This window comes from Stegodyphus dumicola, chromosome 3 (assembly GCF_044657685.1).
Source record: "Stegodyphus dumicola isolate Sdum_Otavi_A_Nest chromosome 3, ASM4465768v1".
In the NCBI taxonomy this organism is placed as follows: Eukaryota; Metazoa; Arthropoda; class Arachnida; order Araneae; family Eresidae; genus Stegodyphus; species Stegodyphus dumicola.
In genome coordinates, this window is record NC_140770.1 from 272,858,033 (window position 1) to 272,881,399 (window position 23,367).

Sequence of the window (23,367 nt, forward strand, 5' to 3'; positions counted from 1 at the left end):
CTTAAATTTAGTAGCAATTATTACATAACATACATTTACTCAAAATATTAAAATAATAATTTAATAAAAATACAATTGTTTAGAACGGAGCAAAAAAGGGCTCACATAAGTGATGGGACACCATTAGATACTACTACGTACTACAATAAAAATATTTTTGGGGGTTTTTATTTTTACTCAAAAGCAATTAGAAATAATTTATAAAATCGTCTGCAGTCCTTTCTCTCCAGTTTCGTTTGGAATTATCGTGTTTTTTAGCTCTGTGCAGGCATGAATGCTAAACGAAAAGAAACTTTGCCTGAAATTCGAAAATTAGTTATTAATTTGCATATTGAACGTGAAAAATCTATTAGAGAAACTGCTGAAACAGTTAATATGAGTCATTCAACAGTTTTCAATATCATTAAACGATATAAAAAGAGTCATATGATTCAGGATAAAAGAAGACCTGGCCGACCATCAAAACTATCCAATGGAATAAAGCGAATTATTGTCCAAAATATTAAAAAAAATCCAAGAATGAGTGCTCCTAAAGTTGCTGCTGATTTACAAGCATTATATGGAGTAATTGTTAATTCTGAGACTATTAGAAGAGTAATTCGATCTGCTGGATATCACGGTAGAGCAGCCAGGAAAAAATTCTTTTTTAAGTGAAAAGAATAGAAAACTCAGACTGGCTTTCGCAAAATCCGACATAAATAAGAAGTCTGATTACTGGAATGAAGTTATATTTGCCGATGAGAGTAAATTGAATATATTTGGTTCTGGCGGTAGAATCTTGGTGTAGAAAAAAACCCAGGAAAGAATTTCGCAAACAGAACTTGGTGCCAACAGTAAAACATGGTGGAGGAGGAGTTATGGTATGGGGGTGTATGTCGTCCGCTGGAGTTGATAATCTTGTTTTTATTGACAGTAAAATGGATCAGTACAAGTATATTGACATTTTAAATCAAAATTTGAAATTATCAGCTCGAAAATTGAACTTTCATAAAGATTTTAAATTCTAACAGGACAATGACCCCAAACACACTGCTTTGAACGTTAGGCTCTGGCTGCTGTATAACTGTCCTAAAATAATAAAAACACCACCACAATCTCCAGACTTAAATCCCATAGAGAATATTTGGCAGGAATTGGAATCAAGAATTCGCAAACACACCATTTCTTCAAAACAACAATTAAAATCATTGCTTCAAGAAGAATGGGGTAAAATCACTCCAGATATCACAAAAAAATTAGTCGAACCATCCCAAGAAGATTAAATCACGTTTTAAAAGTAAAAGGAAATTCAACAAAATATTAAAACATTTTAAGAAGTAAAATTTTTGGATAAATATTTGATGGAAAAGTAAGTGTCCGATCACTTATGTGAGCCATTTTTTGCTCCGTTCTAAACGATTGTATTTTTATTACATTACTATTTTACTATTTTGAGAAAATGTATGCTATGTAATAATTGTTACTAAATTTAAGTATGAAACACACCCACAAAACATTTTTACATGTTTTTTAATTTATTTTACTACAGTTTCCTTTCGTAAAGCACAAGTGTCCCATCACTTTTGTGAGACACTGTATATCCTTCATATACAGTTTGTATCTGAAAAGAGTATAATATGATCTTGTTGTAGCCATGTATACCTCAGACAAACTAAAAATTTAAAGAAATTATAAAAATTTATTTTTGAAAATTTGATCCTAGGTGAAAAATAAAAGCAGAAATCAATATAAAAACTTAATTAGTTTGATAGAAATCTTACTAGTTCTTCCTATAATATTCCTTTTACATGTTTATTTATATATTCGCTGTGACAAAATACTAACAATCTAATAACAGTGAATGAACGAATAACTTTCATTGAACTTTTTGAGACTCTTGAGAATTAGATTACAGTTTTGTCTTGGCTTTTTTTGGCTGGATCCGTACTTTTTTTTCGTATTTCAATCTACTGTTTGAAGGTTTCGTTTGAAGCTTATGGTTACTAATGCTGTTTTTGATTTATACTTTTCCCATATCACGTAGTTTAAATTTCGTTAGATTTATTTTATTTATTTATCATGATAATTAATAAATAAAAGTAACACAGAAAACGCTTTAAAAAGTCCCTTTGGGCGTAATGTAAAATCCGAAACCATTCAATTTTTTAAAAATTCTTTTGGTTCGGCAAATTAGGACTTCAAGCTGAAAGCTATCACTTTCTGAATACAGCTGTATTGATAATTATAGACCATGTGATTCCGCGTAATTGTGAACTCTCAAGTCATCATTTCATCATGATTACATGATGAAGTGACTACTTTAGTAAATAATAAGAAATCGAATGAAAATGACAAAAACCTTTTGCATTTTTACTTCCTTGTACAAAGTAAAAAGGAAGTATTGTAACCTCGAAACGTTTCAGGCAGCATATTTCAAGAAAAATATCCATTTTGACCGCTATCGAATGCAATTTAACGATGTTTTTGCGTGACACCTCGAAACGTTTCAGGCCACATATTTCAAGAAAAATATCCATTTTGACCGCTATCGAATGCAATTTAACGATGTTTTTGCGTGACATCTCTACGTAAGGACAGAATAAAAGACACTTTTAATCCAAAAAAATTATGAAACTGCTTGATATGATTGAAAGATATGATTGAAAATGAATTCTGAAGAGAATTTTTCGTGTTGTCTGTACGTACGTACGCATGTAAGTGTCTCGCATAACTCAGAAACGAGTAGCCTCAGACGTTGAAATTTTGCATATAGGACTTCTATAACATGTAGATGTGCACCTCGTATTTTGGTTGCAATCGGCCGCATCAAACGTAGGTAAATATATTTATATATATATATATATATATATTTACCTAAGCCGAATTACTAAGCCGAATAACAGAGTGGATATATATATATATATATATATATATATATCCACTCTGTTATTCGGCTTAGTGATCACCGTTTCTTTACTCTTATATGTTTGTAAATTGCGCATTTTTTTGTTTTAAAAATTATTGAATTATGTTGTTCTTATATTCCAGTTAAGGTTTTTTTATGCCTTTAGGATATCTGCAAGCAATATTTGTAGAATTATCAACAATTTAAAAGCTGTTTAAGTGCGGTTAAGCCTTATTTTTTAAATAACATGGCGGACATGTTTGTTTACATTTGAAACAGCAGAATAGTAGATTTTTTGCCAATCTAGAGAGACTAAGCTTCGCAACAACAAAGATAACGTCTTCAATTATTATTGCGATATAAATCATGCTTAATCCTTTCTGGAATTTTTTCGAGAAATAATTGTTTAAGATTTACTTCGGAATTTTTAATATAAATATTTTGAGTTTTATGTATTGTTGCCATGTCGGGAAGGGATAACTGAATTAATTGAATGAGAAATACTGAATCGTCTGTGAAAAACTGTTTCTTTTTGGTTTTGTTTGCTTAATTACTCTTATACATCTTTCTAGATTTACTATAGTATTTGAAGTGAACATGCGGCTTTGATTAGATAATTCTTCAAATGATATAAATTTTGTGCATTCTGAGTTACAATATGAATGAAATATAACGCTGTTAAGTGAACCTAGCACCAGAGGGTCGCTATGGTAAACAACTATAGAGAATTTTAAAGGATGCGTTTGTTCTATTACGGTTTATGCGCTATCAACGAAGTAGATTTAATTCAATCCGATATGTTTAAATGAAATGCAGGAAAAAATGCATATAATTTAATATTCCGTACAAGGAAGTCATGTGGTGTACACATCAGATTTTTTCTTTCTTATTTTACGCGTATGCTGATCAGATTTTATAATTTAGTGAAGGAGGATGCTTCTGCGCCGAACGGCTTCAATTCGAATGCCGGAAATGACACAGATATTTGCGAGTTAGGTTTTTTCTGAGGCAGTGTTTTTGGAATCATTTGGAATAAAAATCTTTCGAAGACGCATTAGTAAAGAAACTGACGATTGGATTCATCTTTAGGTACGATTTGGAATGATGCTGGTGTCGAAATCTTTATCGTCACCACTGGAATTCGAAAGAACTAGTGCATTTAGCTAGATTATTCACAAGAGTTGTCCGCGTAGAAAATATCTGAACCTGGTATAAAGGTTGATAATATATTTTCTCTTCTGAATGTTTATTTATTATTTTTGAATTTGCCGTTTAAGCGTTTTACGAGTCTATGTGCACATAATGTTTCATGATATATTGTTAATAATTTACTTAAAAAATGTAGGTTATTAGCCCAAAAGGCGTTAACCCAGAAAGGCTATTAATTTCCTTTTGGTATTTTGCGTTGATTCACTTTTCAAACTATTGCCACCAAATATTACAGTCCTGTATTATATTTAAAGAAATTAAATAACGAAGAAGCTGCATAAATGTATGTATGTTTCTCGCATTGTGATAAAACAACGGTACCTACAGCCATCCAATTGTGAATAACGTAATCCTCCACCAAATATGGACACCTGTAAGCCCGAATTTAGAATTTGTTTTATTATCGCGTTTCATATTTTGTAAAACCTTAACAAACTTTTGATTAACAAATTCAACGACTTCAAAGCGAGGAATGGCAACATTGTACGAAAAGAAAAACACTTTTTATCTCCAGCGCACGAGACTGTGTGTCGGAAATGCTTTGCGATATTGTTGTTGAATTGAATTTTAGGGTTTAAGTGCGAAGAACATGATATTTCATAAATAAAGGCAATACACAAAATGCTTAGTTTTTATTATTAATAACGTGAATCTTTTAAGCTCTCGCAGCAAATATCATATTCGGGTTTTTCTCTTTTAAACGATTTTCTCCTCGTATATTTTGACGCCCTAAAAATTATTTTACTTTGATTCATTGCAAAAACACATGCTTTTTTTCTTTGAGTGTTTTTAAATTTCGTGTACTGGAATATTTAAAATTCTTAAAGCATTACGCAGTGTTTCGTGTTCCTTTTTATATGTGTGTGTATGTATTGCATTTGATAACAATGTATAAAAGCATTTTAACTTATTTTTTTTTAATGAAGAAACTTAATTTTATCGTACGTATTGGAAATCGCTGCATTTATTACATTTTACTTCCTTGTACGAAGTAAAAGAAGTTCTGTAATTGCGAAAACTTTTGGGTACCGTGTTTTAACGAAAAAATAGATTTTGCCGCTTTGGAATCCATTTGAAAGATGTTTTTGCATGACATCTGTATACCGGAGTAGAATAAGGACTATTTTTCCAAAGTGGATTGTAACATGAATTTAAATGGATAGATATATATATATATGTCTGTGTATGCAATAAAAAGGACTTTACAATATTAATTGTGTAGAACGCAAAGGTTTAATCTGTAATGAACAGCAAGAATTTGGATGTCGAAGAATGCTGAATACAGATTTACAATGAATATGAAACTGGCAGCCCAGGTAGATTAAATCTTCATTTTGGTTTAGTAAACATCCTGCGGCCACAAACAACTTGGCACAATATTTGTGACTATTTTCAAAATGTGTACATTTTTCATATCTTTGCAGTGAGAAAAAACATCAGACAGCAGTCCACCTAGGCGGAAGAGTAACAAGCGAATGCCGTATGTTCAGGATAAAATATTATTTCAGAATGAAATAATTTTGGTTTTTAATGAATTTTGATTGGATAATTAATACTGCTGTAAAATTATTATTGTTTGAGGTTTAGTTCCATTGACATAATCGGAATTATGTAAGAGTCATATGACATGGGTTAGTCCCAAAATGACGCAGTGCAAAGAGAAACTACTGTTTTTAGAATAGAGACGATAATTTAACTTAAGCTGCTAATTTAAATTATAATTTATCTTTTACGTAATCTTTATTTGTCTTACATATCCCCCCTTCAAGCAGAAAAAGGCTTAGTGACAGAAAGCTTTGTTTAATGAAAAAGCGTTAAAGCAGTAACAAACGAAGATAAATGTAAATCATAAAATGTTTGACCAACATAATTAATTGAATAACTGTAAAGTTTAATTTTTATATATTAAGTTTAGAGTTATTTTTATATATTAAGTTAGTAGTTTTTTATTATTAAGTTTTAGAGTCCTATTAAATTTTTCAGCAGTTCAGTTCAAAATCTTCTTGTTTTAGAGTTCACAAAATCATAATTCTTCGGGAAAAGTTTTCGTTATTGCAGAGTATCGCAAATCTTCTACATAACCATTACCCTAACTAAAACAAAAGTTTATGACACTGTGTTTTATATTGACCAATAACTTTTTAACATCACAAATATAAGAGGAGTAATACTGCAGAAATTATGGTTTCACTCAGTTATCTTTTCATTTGCAATTCCTTATTTTACCCAACTAGACGGCCTCGCATTACTTCTGAACAAACGTTTCCATCAACAGGTCTATCCATTTGAGCAAACTAGTATATCTGTTCTGCACTAGTGGCTGAGGTATTCTAAGTCGGTTGCTTGAAAAGACCTCCGTTCCATGCATAAGGTAACTAACTGGCCTTTGTAGACTGCACTAATAATTCGTTTTGGCAAAAAGAGTCCTTTGTTCTGTCCTTACGTACAGACGTCAAGCAAAAACATCATTAAATTGCATTCGATAGCGGTCAAAATGGATATTTTCGGTGAAATATGGTAGCCAGAATTTTTCGTGATTACAATACTTTCTTTATTTCGTACAAGGAAGTAAAAAGGAAGATGAAAAACTGGATATTATAGAAGTCTCATTTAGAAAATTTCACTTATTGTACCGCTAATAGAGTTATGCGAACAAAAAAAATTAATTTTCACCCATTTTTTAATCCGTTTTGGATAAAAGAGATCCTTATTCTGTCAGTACGTACAGACGACGCGCACAAAAATGTCAAATAGTGAAATTAATTGAGGAACATTCAAAATGGATATTTCCGTTGAAATATGATCTCCGAAATTTTTCGTGATCTTAATATTTCTTTTACTTTGTAAAACGGAAGTAGAAAAGGAAATTTCATGAATTGGAAAAGTAGGCATTTAACTTCAAATGAATCGGCTTTTAATATTAAAATACTTTTCACAAATAATTTTTACTCCTCTCAGGCAAATAATCCTAATTTACTTTTCCTAATATTTAAAATTTGTCTCAGTTTATAGTACAGAATTCATAAAACTGTTATTGTCATAGAGAACTGATAACTCTGTTATTGATGAGAAGAGTCACTACATACAAATGCTAGTTGAAGGAACTGTTATTCGAAAACCGGGCTCATCAATGTATTCTTCCTTTTCCCTTTTGTCTTCATCAAGGGTGGCATACAGAACAGTTTGTTTCATTTTCAGTTCTTTATGAAAAATCTGTCTTCCTCCTATACGTTTTCGAACATGAAGAGGAAAAATACTTGAGTTTTTTTTCTCCCAACTGGAAAAGTTTCAAAGGAGAATTTGTGTAAATTCTCTTCGCCTCAAAATGCAAATACGGAGCAGTTTTCCTTGCTTCTTTTGGACTCTTTAGAAATCTTGCGCAGCTCATTAAACCATTTGTCGATATTTTCTAAACCTACCAAGCTCCTTATTATGCATATGTCTACCTAGTTCATTATTTAGTCCTGAAAAAATTTTATCTTTGGGAAACTTTCCTTTCCACTTACATTCATATTAAGTTTGAAAAATCTCTTAATTTATGATTGCTAGCTCGTCGGTATTTACAGAAATATTGTCTAACGTATTCTCATCTCCTTTATAGAAATTTAATGTAATGCAGTGGTTACCTACAGTAACCACCTTTTCTATTGAACGTCTTACTCACTCGTGTGACTCACTCGTATTCCATTAAATAGCGCAATGTTTTCAAAACTGACCGTTTCTGAAGTTCCCTTGTAGCTCACTAGATGGCAATCAAGAAACATAAGCCAGTAGTTGATGCAGCAATTCGTCTTCAAGAAAATAAGCATCAGCCATCGAAGGCAACATCACGACGATGTGCACTCTGAAGCACCAAGAAAAAGCCAGTAAGAAGAGTGTGGGAATGCAGCACCTGCAAAATCGATGTTGTTCTGTCACTAATGCTGTCAGACCAGTAACTTCGTCTTGTCTTATGCCCTCGTTAATTTTACCCGTTACGTGTTCATGGCCAAACTAACCACGAATAACCATAATGATGTCACGACTCGAATTGCAGATAGGGCAGAAGAACGGCAATGATCAGTAATCGATGTTGTTCTGTCACTAAAGCTGTCATACGAATAACTTCGTTGTTATAGGGTAAACTCTGTCGTAAGCCGTTGTTAATTTTACCCGTTACGTATTCATGGCTAAACTAACCACGAATAATCATAATGATGTCACGACTCGAATTGCAGATAGGGCAGAAGAACGGCAATGATCAATAATGTTATAGATATGCCAAATATGCTAATAGTGCCATTTGTGCACTGCCGTAAGATACATGATTTTTCTTTCAAATTTAATCTGTTATTGATTAACTAATTCAGCAATTCAAAAGCATTGAAAGCGATTTTTAGAACTCTATTATTGTTAATTACTTGATGGATTGGAGGAAATACACTAGTAAAACTCATTAACAGGTGTTTGTTTTTTTTCCTTTTAGCCCAAAATAAATTTTCAATCAGTTAAATGATTAAAATATGACGATTCAAATTATAGTTTTGCCGAAAACACAAATATTTTAGCGACACGTGTTTGAGTGAATTTAAGGAAGCAAAATAGTATTGTTTCGTGCGTGCGGATTCGTAATAGATTGAATGCACAAGTCCAATAAAAAGTTAATAAAAATTTATTCTTATCAAAAGAAATATAACAGCGCGCTTGAACTTTCCTCAGAGATATTCGTACAAATATTCACAATATCAGGCGTCAGTAGTTATACTTCACACTACACTCAAAGAATTAAAACAACAATGCAATGCAATCAGAAAGCTAATCCGATCTCAAACTGAACTTGGAAAAATAACAACAGCAGCTGAGTTGAGATCATTTTCTAGCTTTAAATCGGTCGCGAGAACGTTCTAGTAATTTCTGCTTCTCCAGATTTCTGAAAAGCAAATCAGTGGAATTACAGTTACAGCTAATATAGTATTCAATTACATTTATTCAATTTTAATACAAATTAAAGAGATATCCATTTATTCTATGTTAAATGCACGTCCTTTTCCGGCGTAGCTTTCTCTTAAAATTTGTCTCGCGCTTCATTTCACAGGGAAACACAACGATCTTAAGAAAAAAACATCTGAAAGCTTTTAAATTACTTCCAAAGGGACGTTTTTTAAACGTTTAGTGTGTTACCTTTATTTATTAAATATCATTTTCTTCGCACTTAAACCATAAAATTCAGTTCAACAGCAATATCGCAAAATAATTTTAAAATGAGCCTATCTTTAGAGCTTCCGCTACACAATCTCGCGCGCTGAAGATAACAATGATTTTTCTGTACAACGTTGCCATGGCTCTCTTTGAGATCCTTGAGTTTGTTAATCAAAAATTCGTTAAAATTTTACAAAATACGAAATCGATAATAAAACAAATACCAAGTTTTAAATTTGGTCTTCCAGATGCCCATATTCGCAGGAGGATTACGTCATTCAAAATTGGATGGCTCTAGGTACCGTCTTTTTATCAGAATGCGAGAAACATACATGCATTGGTGCAAATTCTTCATTATTTAATTTCTTTAAATATAATACTGAGCTCTAAAATTTGGTGGCAAAAATTTGAAAAGTGATTCGCCGTTTATAGTTTTCAGCGCAAAATGCCACATCGAAATTAATTAGGGGTAATTTGCCCGTTTGGATTAATTATAATTCTACAAAAAAATATTTAACTAAATACAAAATTCGAAACAATATATATTTGATGGGAACTGTATAAAAATTTCTTTGGTCTCAGAATAAATATTTTATAGAGAGAAGGTTTCAAAAGTAAAACTTTCATATGTGAAAAATTTTAATCTTCTCTGAATCTGCATTGTATTTTGAATATATTATTTGATTTATTTATTATTTTACAGGTATGGATCGGCGGCAACATTTAAATGACATTGCCATGAAGGCAGCTCAATCTCTACTGGTTATAGTTCCTAGTCCACCCCATGACAAAGGTTATCCCGACTTTGAAGACAAAGTTCGAGAATACAATGAGAAAGAACCATTTAAATTTCCGAATACTCTACCCTATGCAAAGGTAAATGAGCCTGCTTGATTTTCCTATCTCAGCATTAAATAACGCAGTGTTATTCCATGAAAATGCAACAAAATGTATCTTGACTTAATGCAAGAATAACTCTTTTCGAGCTTTTGAATTTACAGTTGTCGTTACTACAATCAAAGCCGTTGCAGCGAATTCGACTTATAATAACCGTCTAGATATACAGGGTGATTCTGTGATCATGGGACAAACTTGGAGGGGTGGTTGAGCACACTAAAACATTTATTTTTTGTATGATTGATTGAACTTCCTGTACCTCCATTAGAGGCTTAACAGGGTTTAGTGGTGCTATTTATATAAAGAAATGTTGAAATCTAAAACAAGGCCTAAATCAGGCCCTTAAGCAGCTGAACAACCGCCATACTACCCGAAATAACATTAAATAGAATTAACAACGAAAATATGAACTTATGGCGAGATTTACCAGCTACATCAACAAATAACACATTATTACATACTTTATAAAACAACATATAACACATGCTACTTACATGCATAAAAATATGTTACTAGCAGGATTTTTCTTAAAACAGACAGAGAAATTTTTAAACACAATCAATATATAAATTTGTTTCATATACAGATAAAACATATTTTATGAAATTTGGCAATTTCAAATTAGTCACTGTACTTTTACATAGATCCTTTAGAGTCTTAAATTTAGTAATATCTGGGATAAATCTTAGAACAATATTTTTCATAGAAGAACATCTAAATAACAGGTGCTCAAAATCGACATTACTCGTGACAAAAGGACAGGCACAATTTTTTCATCGAAAACCTATTATAATGAAATGGGAAATGGCTATGATTACTAATTCAGAAGACAAACAACAAAAATCAGCGTTATATTTACAAAATTTCCACAGGACTAGTTTCGATGGTTTTACCGAACCACCATCCTCAGCTGCAAAACCGCAAATGGACAAGATAGGAAAAAATGATTAGATAAGATAAGAAAGCCTGGACAAGAATAAGCAAGTGGCGCCTTCTGTTGGTGAAACCAGAATTTATTCGGCGTAGTATTTATTCGGCGTGTTATTGTGTCTTGGCTATGATTACTTAAAGCTTGGTTAAGATACTTGTATGTATAAGATGTGTAAATATTTTTTGTATAAGAATGTAGGTCTAATGTGATATGTTAAGGCACGAACGCAGAAAATTATAAGAGAGGAAAAATGAGTTTATTTACAAAATCAACGCAACGCGCTTCTTTGCAGATATACAGTATTCACAAAGAAATGTTAAACATTGCGACCACCAACAGTAGAAGACAATTGCAGCGTCGTAGAGGAGTTCATTGAACATTTTGAAAAATGTTAGGCATTTCGCGCACGCTTGCAGCCGCAACAGCTATTAGTGCAACGAGGTCTTCCAGCGAGTCAACGGGAGTCTCGTAAATGATACCCTTCATATACTAAAACTGGAATGATACAGGGAAGATTAGCATGGCACCCGTAAAAATAAATCCATGCTAGATAAATCTGGTGACCGGAGTGGCCATCAGACTGATCCACCACGCCCAATCCGCATCCAAGTAATTCTTCCGCTGATGCATAGGATCGCGGTTTGCCCGGCTCACTACCGTTCTCTACCCGCTGCATTGCAGGCCAGTCACAGTTGCAGTTCGTACTACTATTGGTGATTGCGCTTTTGAACATTTCTTGCAAATACTGTATCGCTATAAAAAATCGTTTTGTGTCGATTTTGTAAATAAACTCATTTTTCCTCCCGTGTCTTTTTCTGCTTTCGTGCCGTAAGATGTCACTTTAGACCCTACGTTCCTATACACAAAATACATACTTTATTAAGCTCAACCACCTTCCAAGTTTGTCCTACGATCATAGAATCAGCCTGTAAAGAATGAACACTTTGGTCCCGTAAACTTTTCTGTGCTCTTAATGCTATTTTATAGGGCTACAGCAATTTTCCAGATATACGAAAATCGGATATAACGAACATTATGGATATTTTTCACTAAAATTTCTTTGTGTTGTCCTACGTTTCCTAGAATTTCTACAAGTTTTAAATGAAAAATTACTAACCCTTAATATCATCTATGTTTAAGATGGTAAGATTCGTTTTCTGTCTAATGTACTACTTGGAGCAAAGAAATAGAAAATAGAAATTTTGACAATTAAATTAAATACACAAAATGTGGCAGCGATTTGATAATTCTTCAGATGATATAATATTTGTGCATTTTGAGTTATACAATGAATGAGGTTGAGATTGCTGGGATTGCTGGAGTGCTCCCCACCCACCTGATCACGAAGTGATCTTATGATCTTAAAGGGGCACCCATAAAACCAAAAATAACTAATCAAGAAAAATATATGTTAGTATAAGAAAACAAAAATAAGGAAAGATACATATATAAGGACAACACAAACACAAAATACTGCCAAACAAACAACACATTGGAATTGACAGCGCATCACACATAAAAACTAAGAATTAAAACCCTTTAAATCCCAAGTGTAATTAAAATTTTAAATTAAAACTCCTAAAAATTACTGCACCACCAATAATGCTTATCAAAGTAAATCCCTCAAATCAAAATGCCAACAACTTGACTATTATTGCGCATTAGAAAAAATAATTAAAAAAGCATTAGAATTTTTAAAAAAATTAAAAGCGCATTGGAAATCTTGAAAAATGCTTAAAGTGTTTAAAATTCAAATTCTTAAAACCAAATGATACATTATTAAAACTTTTTCTAATAGTATCTATTAGCGTACAGTCCACCACGAAGTGTCTGGCATTTCCTGGAACACCACAATTCAAACATAATTCATTGTCTTGTATATTAAACCTATTCAAGTAATATGGGAACCTCCCATGTCCCGTAATCAATTGATTCATATCTATATCATTGTAAATAAACATTTTATTTGCAATATTAATATCAATGAGCATGTTTTTCTTCCTATCAGAGTTTTCCCACAGTTTTTTCCACTCATTATTAAAATATTCTTTCATGAGAGTTAAAGCTACTCGTTTGAGCCAGATATTTCCATAAATGGTATGTTCTCTTTAGTAATAGCCTCCTTGGCCAGAATGTCGGCCCTCTCATTTCCGGCATACCCAACATGGCTTTGACCCAAAGCAACACAATTTTAGGGTACATATTTTCAAGCACCAATTTTATATCCAGAATAAGCAAATTTGTATTGTCGGGGCGGGAGAGCAATTGTAGCAACGAGTGGCAATCAGTATATAAATTGACAATAGTATTATTGTAAACATTCATCTTAATCCATTTTAAAGCTTGTAAGACCGCTACACACTCTGCTTGAAAAACGGAATTATAAGAATTCATTCTATACTGACAATTATGAATTTCTGTTCCATAAAAGTAAGTAACGAAAGTTGCTCCAATGCGCCCCCCCCAATCTCCGAACCATCCGTACAAACATCATACATATCAATTTTAGGTAAAGTTTTATCAAAACTATAAGCAATACGTTTTGTCAGATGAACCAGATGGTAATTAAATTTTTCAAAAGAATGTTTAGTAACAATATTTGAATCATATTGAATAAAGTCCATATTACCAGATCATAATAAATATTTCTGATAATGAAATTTATACAAGACTGAGAAGGGCGGCAAACCGACCGAGATACACACCACCTCCGTGGGAACTGTCCTAAAACATTGAGGGATAACCAACGTACTGGAACCCCATGCGCCAATGCCGTACATGATAATTGCCAATACAACTGTATTATATATAGTAAGTAAGGTAGAGGATTTCCTTGTAAGTACGTCACCTGGAAAATTCCTTTTATAAGAAAGTAAAAGTTGATCCGTTCTTCTTTGAATGCACTTAAAATGTTTAATAAAGGTTAGTTTTGGATCAAAGATAACACCAAAATATTTGATATGTTCCGTAAATTTTATTCGTTTATTATCATATTTTATCCGAGGAGGCCTGACAGTTCGACCTCCCCTCGGAAAAAACATAGCTTGTGTTTTATTCATGTTGAACTTCAATTTTTCTTTACTACTCCAATCATCAAGGATTTTACAAGTTTCGTCAAACAGTCTTTCCAATTTTTCCAGTGAATCATCTCTCAATAATAAAACTGTGTCATCGGCATAGGCAATCAATTCTACATTATCGGCATAATTTTGCTTCAACATTTCATCCATAATGATGTTCCAGAGCAAGGGAGCGCTGCAGGAGCCTTGAGGGCAGCCTCTACTAACAGCAAAGTTAGAGACATACCTATCATCGGAGAAACAATTAAAAAGAATCTTTCTATTCTTAAAACAATCCAATATTAAATAAAACAAATTCCTAGGAATATGCAAATCATAAATGTTCAACAGCAAGGAGTTCCAATCAACATTATCGAAAGCTGAAACAATATCCAATGACACCAATAGTACATGTTGTTTTATCCTATATTCTCGTATAAATGAGATAACCTCAAACAAGGCATCATTTGTGCATTTACCCGACACGAACCCGAACTGATTATTGTGAAAAGGTTTATATTTCATGATATAATGTAAAAGTCTATTTGTCATTATCTTGTCCAGTACTTTTCCAATAATACTCAAAAGTGCGATGTGTCTAGATTTACCGTTATCCTTAGGAATAAGTATAACTCTACAAATCTTCCAATTATCCGGAAAAACAGAATACTTTAAGCACATATTGAACAAAACATAAAAGAAATCAGGATATAAATCAAAAATGGTCTTAACAATTACAGCGTGAACACCATCAGGTCCGGCCGCAGCAGCATTTCGCAAACGTCGAATTACGCCAATTCGTCTCTTGCAAAATCAGGATCATCTTCTCCAAAATCTTAATCATAAATCAATGAAAGTATTTGAGCCAATCGCAAGGTCAGTCCAACCTTGGACTACTGAGGAATTAAAAGTTGGAGTAAGATCTTCTTCATTATAAAGAATTAAATCTCTAGAAGTCATAAAATCAAAAAGCAAAGCACCACGTGCATCGTTAAAATTTGCCCCCCAACTGAAATGTTTACAATTAAAATCCCCAATAACTGAAAATCGTTCATAAAATTCTAAAACATTCTCCAATCTAAATAAATTAACAATCAAGTCCTCAGCAGGAGAAAAATATACAGAGATCAATCCAAATTTTTGATTTTCCAAAACAATTGAAATACTAGTAACTACATCTGTTTCAAAGTCTACGATAAAATCTATTTTCTCATTAATTACAATAATAACAGTCCTTCCATCATCACAGGCGGCAATTCTCCAATTCTTATCAGCGTATGCAACTTTGCCTCCGATCAAATATGGCTCCTGCAGCAGATGCCTACTATAAGGCATCTTGAGAATGAGGTGTAACGCTGTAGAATGAATGAAGTGTAACGCTATTAAGGTGAAACTAGCGCCAGAGTATCGCTATTGTAAATAAATCTAGTGAATTTTAAAAAGCGCATTTATTACATTGCGGTTTATGCGCTATCGACGAAGATTTAATTCGATTCAATAAGTTTAAATGAAATGCAGGAAAAATGTGTATAAATTAATATTCCGTATAAGAAAGTCATGTGGTCATAAGGATAACGTCAGACTTTTTTCTAATCTCAATGGACAAACCGGAGGCTTAATAACTTGAAGCTCATTATAATGGAGTGAGACAGTATTTTCAGCTCGAGCTTGTTTAAAGAAAAAGAAATATTATATGTTCTTAGTTTTGATCGGTTAGTATTGTATCCGTCGAAGAGTCAAACTTACAATAAGCTACTAATACTGTAACTTTGGTTGAAGTCGTACATGTCCAACTCCAGAAATCAGCAAAAAATTTTTAAAAAATTCTGAAAGATTTTATAATTTTAAATTACGTCCAAAGGGGGCGTTTTTTTAACGTTTTGTGTGGTACCTTTATTTATTAAATATCATGTTCTACGTACCCAAAGTATAAAATTCAGTTCAACAGCAATATCGCAAATTAATTTTAAAATGAGCCCAGCTTCAGAATTTCCGAGTATCGCGTGCTTTAGATAAAAATCTTTTTTTTTCGTACAGTTTTGCCATAGCTCGCTTTGTAATTGTTGAGTTTGTTAATCAAAAATTGACTGAAGTGTTATAAAATCTGAAATCCATAATAAAGCAAATTTCAGATTCAAATGAGAGCTTTCATATGCCTATATCCTATGGAAGATTACGTTATTCAAATTTGGATGGCTCTAGGTACAAATAGGGCGCAGCCCCATCCACCTAATCGACAAGATTTTATGACAAACAAGGGCTGCGCCAAGCAAAAAGCAAAAAATACATATAAAATACATATAAAAAAACATAATTATACATGGGTGTAGGTATCTTTTTTTATCACAATGCGAGAAACATACATACATTTATGCAGATTCTTCACTATTTTAATTCTTCAACTATAATACAGGGCGATAATATTGGGTGGCAACAGTTTGAAAAGTGATACAGCCTTTTAAAAATTTCAACCCAAAATGCCAAAACAAAAATAATATTCCGTCAGAGACAAAGCCCCTTCGGCCAAAATTTTTTAAACTAAAAATTTAAAAAACCATTTATTTATTATTATTTAAAAATTTAATATGTCAAAAACCTGTATTAACATCAAGTGTCATCCACTACAAATTAAAAAAATGTATTTTAACTTGAGTGGATGAATAAAAAGTATTTTATTAACGATTGAAAATCCGAACACGATATAGGGAGAGTGTGAGCTAATACTAGGAATTTTTAAAAAAATGAAGAAAATATTCATGTTTTGGCAATCTCAAATTTGAAAAAAAAAGGGAAATTTAGACAAATAAAAAAATCTAACTTTTAATACGCCTCCCGGCTCTTATATTAGGGAATGTTTTACACCCGTTATGAAAAAATGAAAGTACAAGAAATTTGACTGTCGTATGACAAAAATTGACCGTTATCGACAAAAAATTAACCGTAATTTCAAAATGTGTGATTTTTGATGTCATTTTCAACTTAGAGTTAGAGTAAAATACTTTTAACTCTAACTCAAGACAAGTTGAAGTTGCCTTGAGATTAATTAAGTTAGAACAATTCGAGAAAATAAGTTTAAATAAAGTACAGCAAAATATGTGTATAATTTAATAGGCGTACAAATTATTCATGTTGTATCTACATTAGATTTTTATGTCAAGTATTAGTAGTAATAAAAATTAGCTTCTAAGAAACCACTGTAGTGGAAATCCTTTTCTTTGTTCTTTCCATTTTTTATACGCTCGAATTATTCCTATTCGTTTAATAAAAGTACATTTGTGACGCAGAGCAAGACCAGAGCAATACATTTCTAATCTCTTCGAACTGTGAATTAATGAAGCCATAATTGAGAAAGTTAAAAAAAAAAATTACTTCAACGACATTTTGAAAAAGTGATTGTCTTCAATGTAATTTTCTAACGAATACCCTTTTATGTTGCTTTTAATTCTCTGTTTCTTAATATTAGTTTTAGAAAGAATAAATTATCGTTTCTTCAGAATTTAAGAGCCTGCTAAATAATTGCCTGTGTCAGTGAAGGGGAAAAAAGAACCGAGAGGGAAGAGAAAAAAGGGAAATTGGAAAGCGAAATGCCATCCCCCCCAAGAAAAAAGATGGAAAAGAATAGTAATATTTTAGATGTGTTAATGAGATTTATTAAAGCACTAAAGCCATTGCCACTTTTTATTAACATTGATATATATAGTAGTCTTTTAAAAACTATTTTTAATATATTTTATAATTATCAAGTGTGTGATTGCTAAGATAATCTCTACATATAATAAACGAACGAGTCTGTCTGTGTGTCTTTCGTTCGTGCTGCGCGTAAGCTAATAGACCCAGGACTAAAAAATGTGGTACGTAGGTGCACCTAGACAACAGCCAGTGCACCTTGAAGCGATTTTTTTTTTTTTTCAAAATTCGTATAATATTTTTTTAATTTTATCTTTTTTGATGAAATCGCATCAGTTTGAATAGTTTCATTCTTTTACAAATGGGGTTTTGGCAACAAAGAATCTTTCATTCAATGCCTTGCTGACTGTTGACAATATAAGATAAAATATTATTAATTATACCTGCAACACGCACATCGCAATCTTCTCATTCTGACGCGTATGTGTCTCGCAAGGCACAAGAGAAAGAATTTCCTTTTTTTTCCCTCTCTCTCTCTTTATTAGCTAGTGGCAAAAAGGTTTGTATATTTTGAATTATGTCATCCACAAAGCACAATTTTGATCGGTTATTGCTTTCTGATGATAATTTCATTCCTTTAAAAATGTGGTTTTGGGGACAGTTTTTCATTCACTGCTTTGGATACTGAACTGCTGACTGTTTTCTCTCGAAAATATGAGATTTATTGCTTATTTCATTGTAATCATTTTATATTATATTTTAATTATATAAAAAAATTGCATGATTTATTTTAGGAAACAAAGTTCTTAACTTATTTTATACAATTTGAATTGATACGATTTTGCAACGGGAAGTTGGTAAATTTATTTATTAGAAAAATTAATATTTGTATTAAGAGATATTGCTTTGTAATTTTTAATATGTGATGCATTTTTATTGAATTATTTTTTGATAAAATTCTTCTGCAGAGTAAAATTCTGTGAAGTTTTTTAATTTAATGTTTGGTGATCCCTTTAAGCATTTTTACGGTACATTTAAAACCCAGACGAAGGCGAGGCGCGTAACGGCTAGTGAAGAATATTTTAGTGGCATAAATAAGTAAAATCAGTTAATAGAGACCAATGTATTTCTCTATGTTTCTTCAACATTTTTTAAATATATTTATCACTCGAATTCTCTTTTGCTGTTTTAACAGGAAAAATACCCTAACATAAACTTCGCTTTTGGATGAAAGTGAACAAACAGTATCAAATTACTTCGTTAAACAACATTTTAAATGAAATAGCATTGCATAAAAGCATGGATAGAAACATTAGTTATCATGCACTAGTGTATTATACTTTATAACGGTGTAATGAATTTGTAGAAACATTAGGATATTTTGGAAGCAGAAGACGTAAAAAAATGAACAGTGGTCCTGCCGGGACTGGACCCTCGGACCTCTCGATACACACCGAGCGTGCTGACCATTACACCACAAAGGCTTGCTAAGAAGGCGGGAGAAGTACCTTATATACTCCCCGTTTTAAAGAGCGATGGGGATTAGGGGACCCAATCGCCAAATCCTGGTGGCGAAGAATCATCATTCACCACCTTTTTTTGGTTCGGGCGCCACTGTAAAAACATTAGGATATTTTAGAAGCAGAAGACGTGAAAAAAATGAGCGCTGCCCTCGCAGGGACTCGAATCTCGAACCTCTGGATACGCGCCGAGTATGCTGCCCATTACACCACAAAGGCATGCTAAGAAGGCGGGAGAAATACTTTATAAAGTAAATATGAAGCAAAGAATAAAAGAGAAAATTTTTTTCCTTGAATTGTCTGCATTATAGATATCTCCTGAGTAACCCCCATATTGTATATCAAGCGATATGAAAAATATTTATTTATTGCGCATCAGAAGAGACAAATGTGTACTTAAAATGTATTTCAACTTGTGGTACAATTTTTTCGTGGAAATTTAAAAATCATAACGCAATAGTTATTTTACACAGGACAAGAGTGTTACTATACAGAGGGTATTCACACATTTTTCTAACGATTTTGCAAAGATTTATATATAAACAAACCTTAAAATTTTATTTTCTAATATGTTCAGTCTGATAGCGATTTTGTTGAACTATCATATTACACTTTTACATCTAGTTGTCTTAAATAAGAAATTTTGCTGATAACTTAGGAAACGCACACGATTATTAATTATTTGTGAATTAATTAACAGACATGAAAGAGATTAACTATTTTAGTGACAAATTATTGGAGTGTCAGGCGAGAACAGACGTTTCACATTTGACGCTCCAAAATTAAAATAATCATTAGAAGGCTACCTTAAAAGTATTTGCTGCTGCCCTCGTTTTACGATCCAGTGATACTGCACGCGAAATCCGTAATCGCTGTTCATTTTTTACTATGACATCACAGAATTTGCTGCATATCCATATTTCCTATTCATTGAATCGTCTGTTTTCTAGCATATCACAGAATTCGCTGCATATCTCTATGACTCGGTGATTCTGTATGCTGAAGCACTGGCTGCTGCTCTCCTCGAAAAGCAAGACCCCAGGAATGGGACTTACATTATTCAGAAAATCGTTTCCAAAGGGATTTATCGAAGTAAGTGTTTTTTAGGAAATTTTTAGATGTTTTAACAATCGCAATTTAGAAATCACTTTTTTCCATTTCTTTAAACCGTAGTATTTGTTTTTTACTTCCTTGTACGAAAAAAAAGGAAATATTATGATTTCGGTTATCATATTTCAACGAAAATATCCTCTTTGGCCGATATCGAATGCAATATAACAATGTTTTGGCGTGACATCTGTAAGAAAGGCCAAAAGAAATGATTTCCCACCCAAAAAAAAAAAAGTATAAAACTGCTTAAAAATTAATTATGAAGAGAAATTTTCCTTGCATGCGTACGTATGTCGCATAACTCAAAAACGACTAGTCTCCGATCGTTTAAATTTTGTATGTAAGACTGCTATAACATGTAGATGTGCATCTTCCATTTTGGTTGCAATCTGTCGCACAAAAAGTGTATAAATATATGTATACATATACACATTCTGTTACTCGGCTCAGTGATCTCAGTTTCTTTATTTTGATATGTTTGTAAATTGTGCATTTTTTGCTTTAAAAATGATTGAATTATGTTGTTCTTATCTTCCGGTTAAGGTTTTTATGTCTTTAGTAAATCTGCGTGTGATATTTGTAGAATTGTCAACAATTTAAAAGTTGTTTAAAAGCGGCTAATCCTAATTATTTTTTCCATGGCGGTCATATTAGTTTACATTTGAAACTTATCAGAATAGTGCATTTGTTGCCAATCTAGAGAAAGTAAGCTTCGCAACAACAAAGATAACTTCTTCTTTTACTCTTGCGAATTAAATTATGCTTAATCCATTCTGGAATTTATTCCGGGAAATAATTGTTTAAATTTACTTCCTAATTTTTAATATAGATATTTTGAGTTATGTAGTTTCGCCTTGTCGGGAAGTGAGAACTGAATTCATTAAATGAAAAATATCGAATCCCCTGTGAAAAACTGTTTCCTTTGTCTTATTTCTTTTATGCATAGTTTTAAATTTATTATAGTGTTTGAATAGAACGGGACAATGGTTCGATAATTCTTCAGATGATACAATTTTTGCACATTCTGAGTTTTAAAATGAATGAGATGTAATGCTGTTAAATGAACCTAGCGCCAGAGTGTCGCTATGGTAAACAAATATAGTGAATTTTAAAGAGTGTGTTTATTCTATTTTGGTTTATGCTCTATCGAAGAAGTAGATTTAATTCAATCCGATAAGTTTAAATGAAATGCAGGAAAAAATGCGTATAATTTCAGTACAAGGAAGTCATGTCGTGTACACTTCAGATTTTTTTATTTGAAAACTCAGAATGCTCTTAACACATTTTGCTATAAATTTTATACTTTAGATACTTTACTAGAAATTCGAATTAAGCTTTGTAAACGAAAGTTTTATTAATAAATGACAAAATTTAGCCTTATCAGGACGTTAATTTCAGTAAAATATTGCATATTGCTTTGTAGTAAATGGTAGCAAAGAATTCGGCTTCTGCAGTGGAAAAATTCCCACAAGTTTTACACAAGCCATTGCAGAAATATAGGTAGAATAACTTCACTATTGAATGAATAATCCTGTACTTTAATCTGTCATAAGTTTTTGAATCCCTTTTTACTGAAGTCTGTTAATTATCAAAACTGATAATAGTGTAGCAGCGCAGCTATTATGTTATAATCATTCACAAATTTTGCATATTCACATTGGAATGAAATCTCAAATGCATACTTATAATGCGCATTACGTATGAAATTTATAATGGGCAATTACTACTTCATGCAATCGAAATTCCATACGTTAAAATTTTAAACTTCATTGTTGCTAAAGCTTATTTAACTAGACGACACTTACGTGAAAAAGAAGTTCATAGGATCTACACTTCCTAAAATTACTATTTTTGATTTTAGACGCGCATTTTATTCCAAAGGGGAAATTTGCCCAGAGGGATTTTTAATTTCGTTTTGGCATTTTGCGTTGATTCACTACAAGCGTTGTAACAACAATCAATTGGCATTTTGCGTTGATTCACTACAAGTGTTGTAAGCAACAATTTGAAAAGTGACAACACTATAAGAGTTGTCACTTTTCAAATTGTTACCACCATATATTAGAGCCCTGTATTTTATTTAAAGTAACTAAATAATGGAGAATCTGCATAAATTTATCTATATTTCTCCCATTGTGGTAGAACAACGGTACCTAGAGCTATCCGATTTTGAATAACGTAATACTCCTGCGAACATGGCATCTGGGAGACCAAATTAGAACTTTGGAATTTGTTTTATGATCGATTTCATATTTTGTAACCCTTCAGCGAATTTTTGATTAACAAACTCAAGGATTTCAAAGCGAGCTATGGCAACGTTGTACAGAAGAAACATTTTTTTATCTCCAGCGCGCGAGACTGTGTATCGGAAATTATAAAGATAGGCTCGTTTTAAAATTATTTTGCGATGTTGCTCTTGAACTGAATTTTATGTTTTAATGGGTATAACATGATATTTAATAAATAAAGATATCACACAAAATGTTTAAAAAAACTCTCCTTTGGACGTAATTTAAAATCTGAAACCTTTCAGATTTTTTATTATTAATTTTTTTAAAGAAATGCCCTCCTTAGAAAGAATACCTATCTGTAATTTTAATCTGTTTATAACTGCTTTCTCAGAAAAAGCGGTCACTTTTTGGCTGCTCGTCTTAAGGAGGTATACTCAGATGATTTGGCCTTTTCTTGAGGTGGCCTCGTAGGGGTAATGACTACCTGTTATTTAACTATGTTCTCAGAAATAGCGATCACTCTCAGAAGTGGCATCTTAAGGACGTAATCAAATTGACAGTTTTCTGTATATTTTTATTCTTCGACATTGTCTTTCTCGTAATAATATTGCAGTGAATTAAAATACAATAACACGCCGAACAAATTATAATTTAGAAGTCAACAACAGTTTCAACAATGAATTCCATTGATCCTGCTATACAGTTCTCTTCTGAACTTGAG

General features: G+C 32.2%; 1 protein-coding gene across 3 annotated transcripts in view; it reads left to right on the forward strand.

Annotated features, from left to right (window-relative positions):
- Nucleotides 1-23,367, forward strand: part of LOC118182918 (receptor-type guanylate cyclase Gyc76C-like) — a 731,383-nt gene that overhangs the window by 420,858 nt on the left and 287,158 nt on the right. For all 3 annotated transcript variants that reach the window (XM_085814149.1, XM_085814148.1, XM_085814147.1), the window contains exons 5-6: nucleotides 9,975-10,147; nucleotides 20,256-20,397. In XM_085814149.1, the coding sequence (XP_085670275.1) occupies nucleotides 9,975-10,147; nucleotides 20,256-20,397 (315 nt within the window). The remainder of the gene's footprint in view (nucleotides 1-9,974; nucleotides 10,148-20,255; nucleotides 20,398-23,367) is intronic.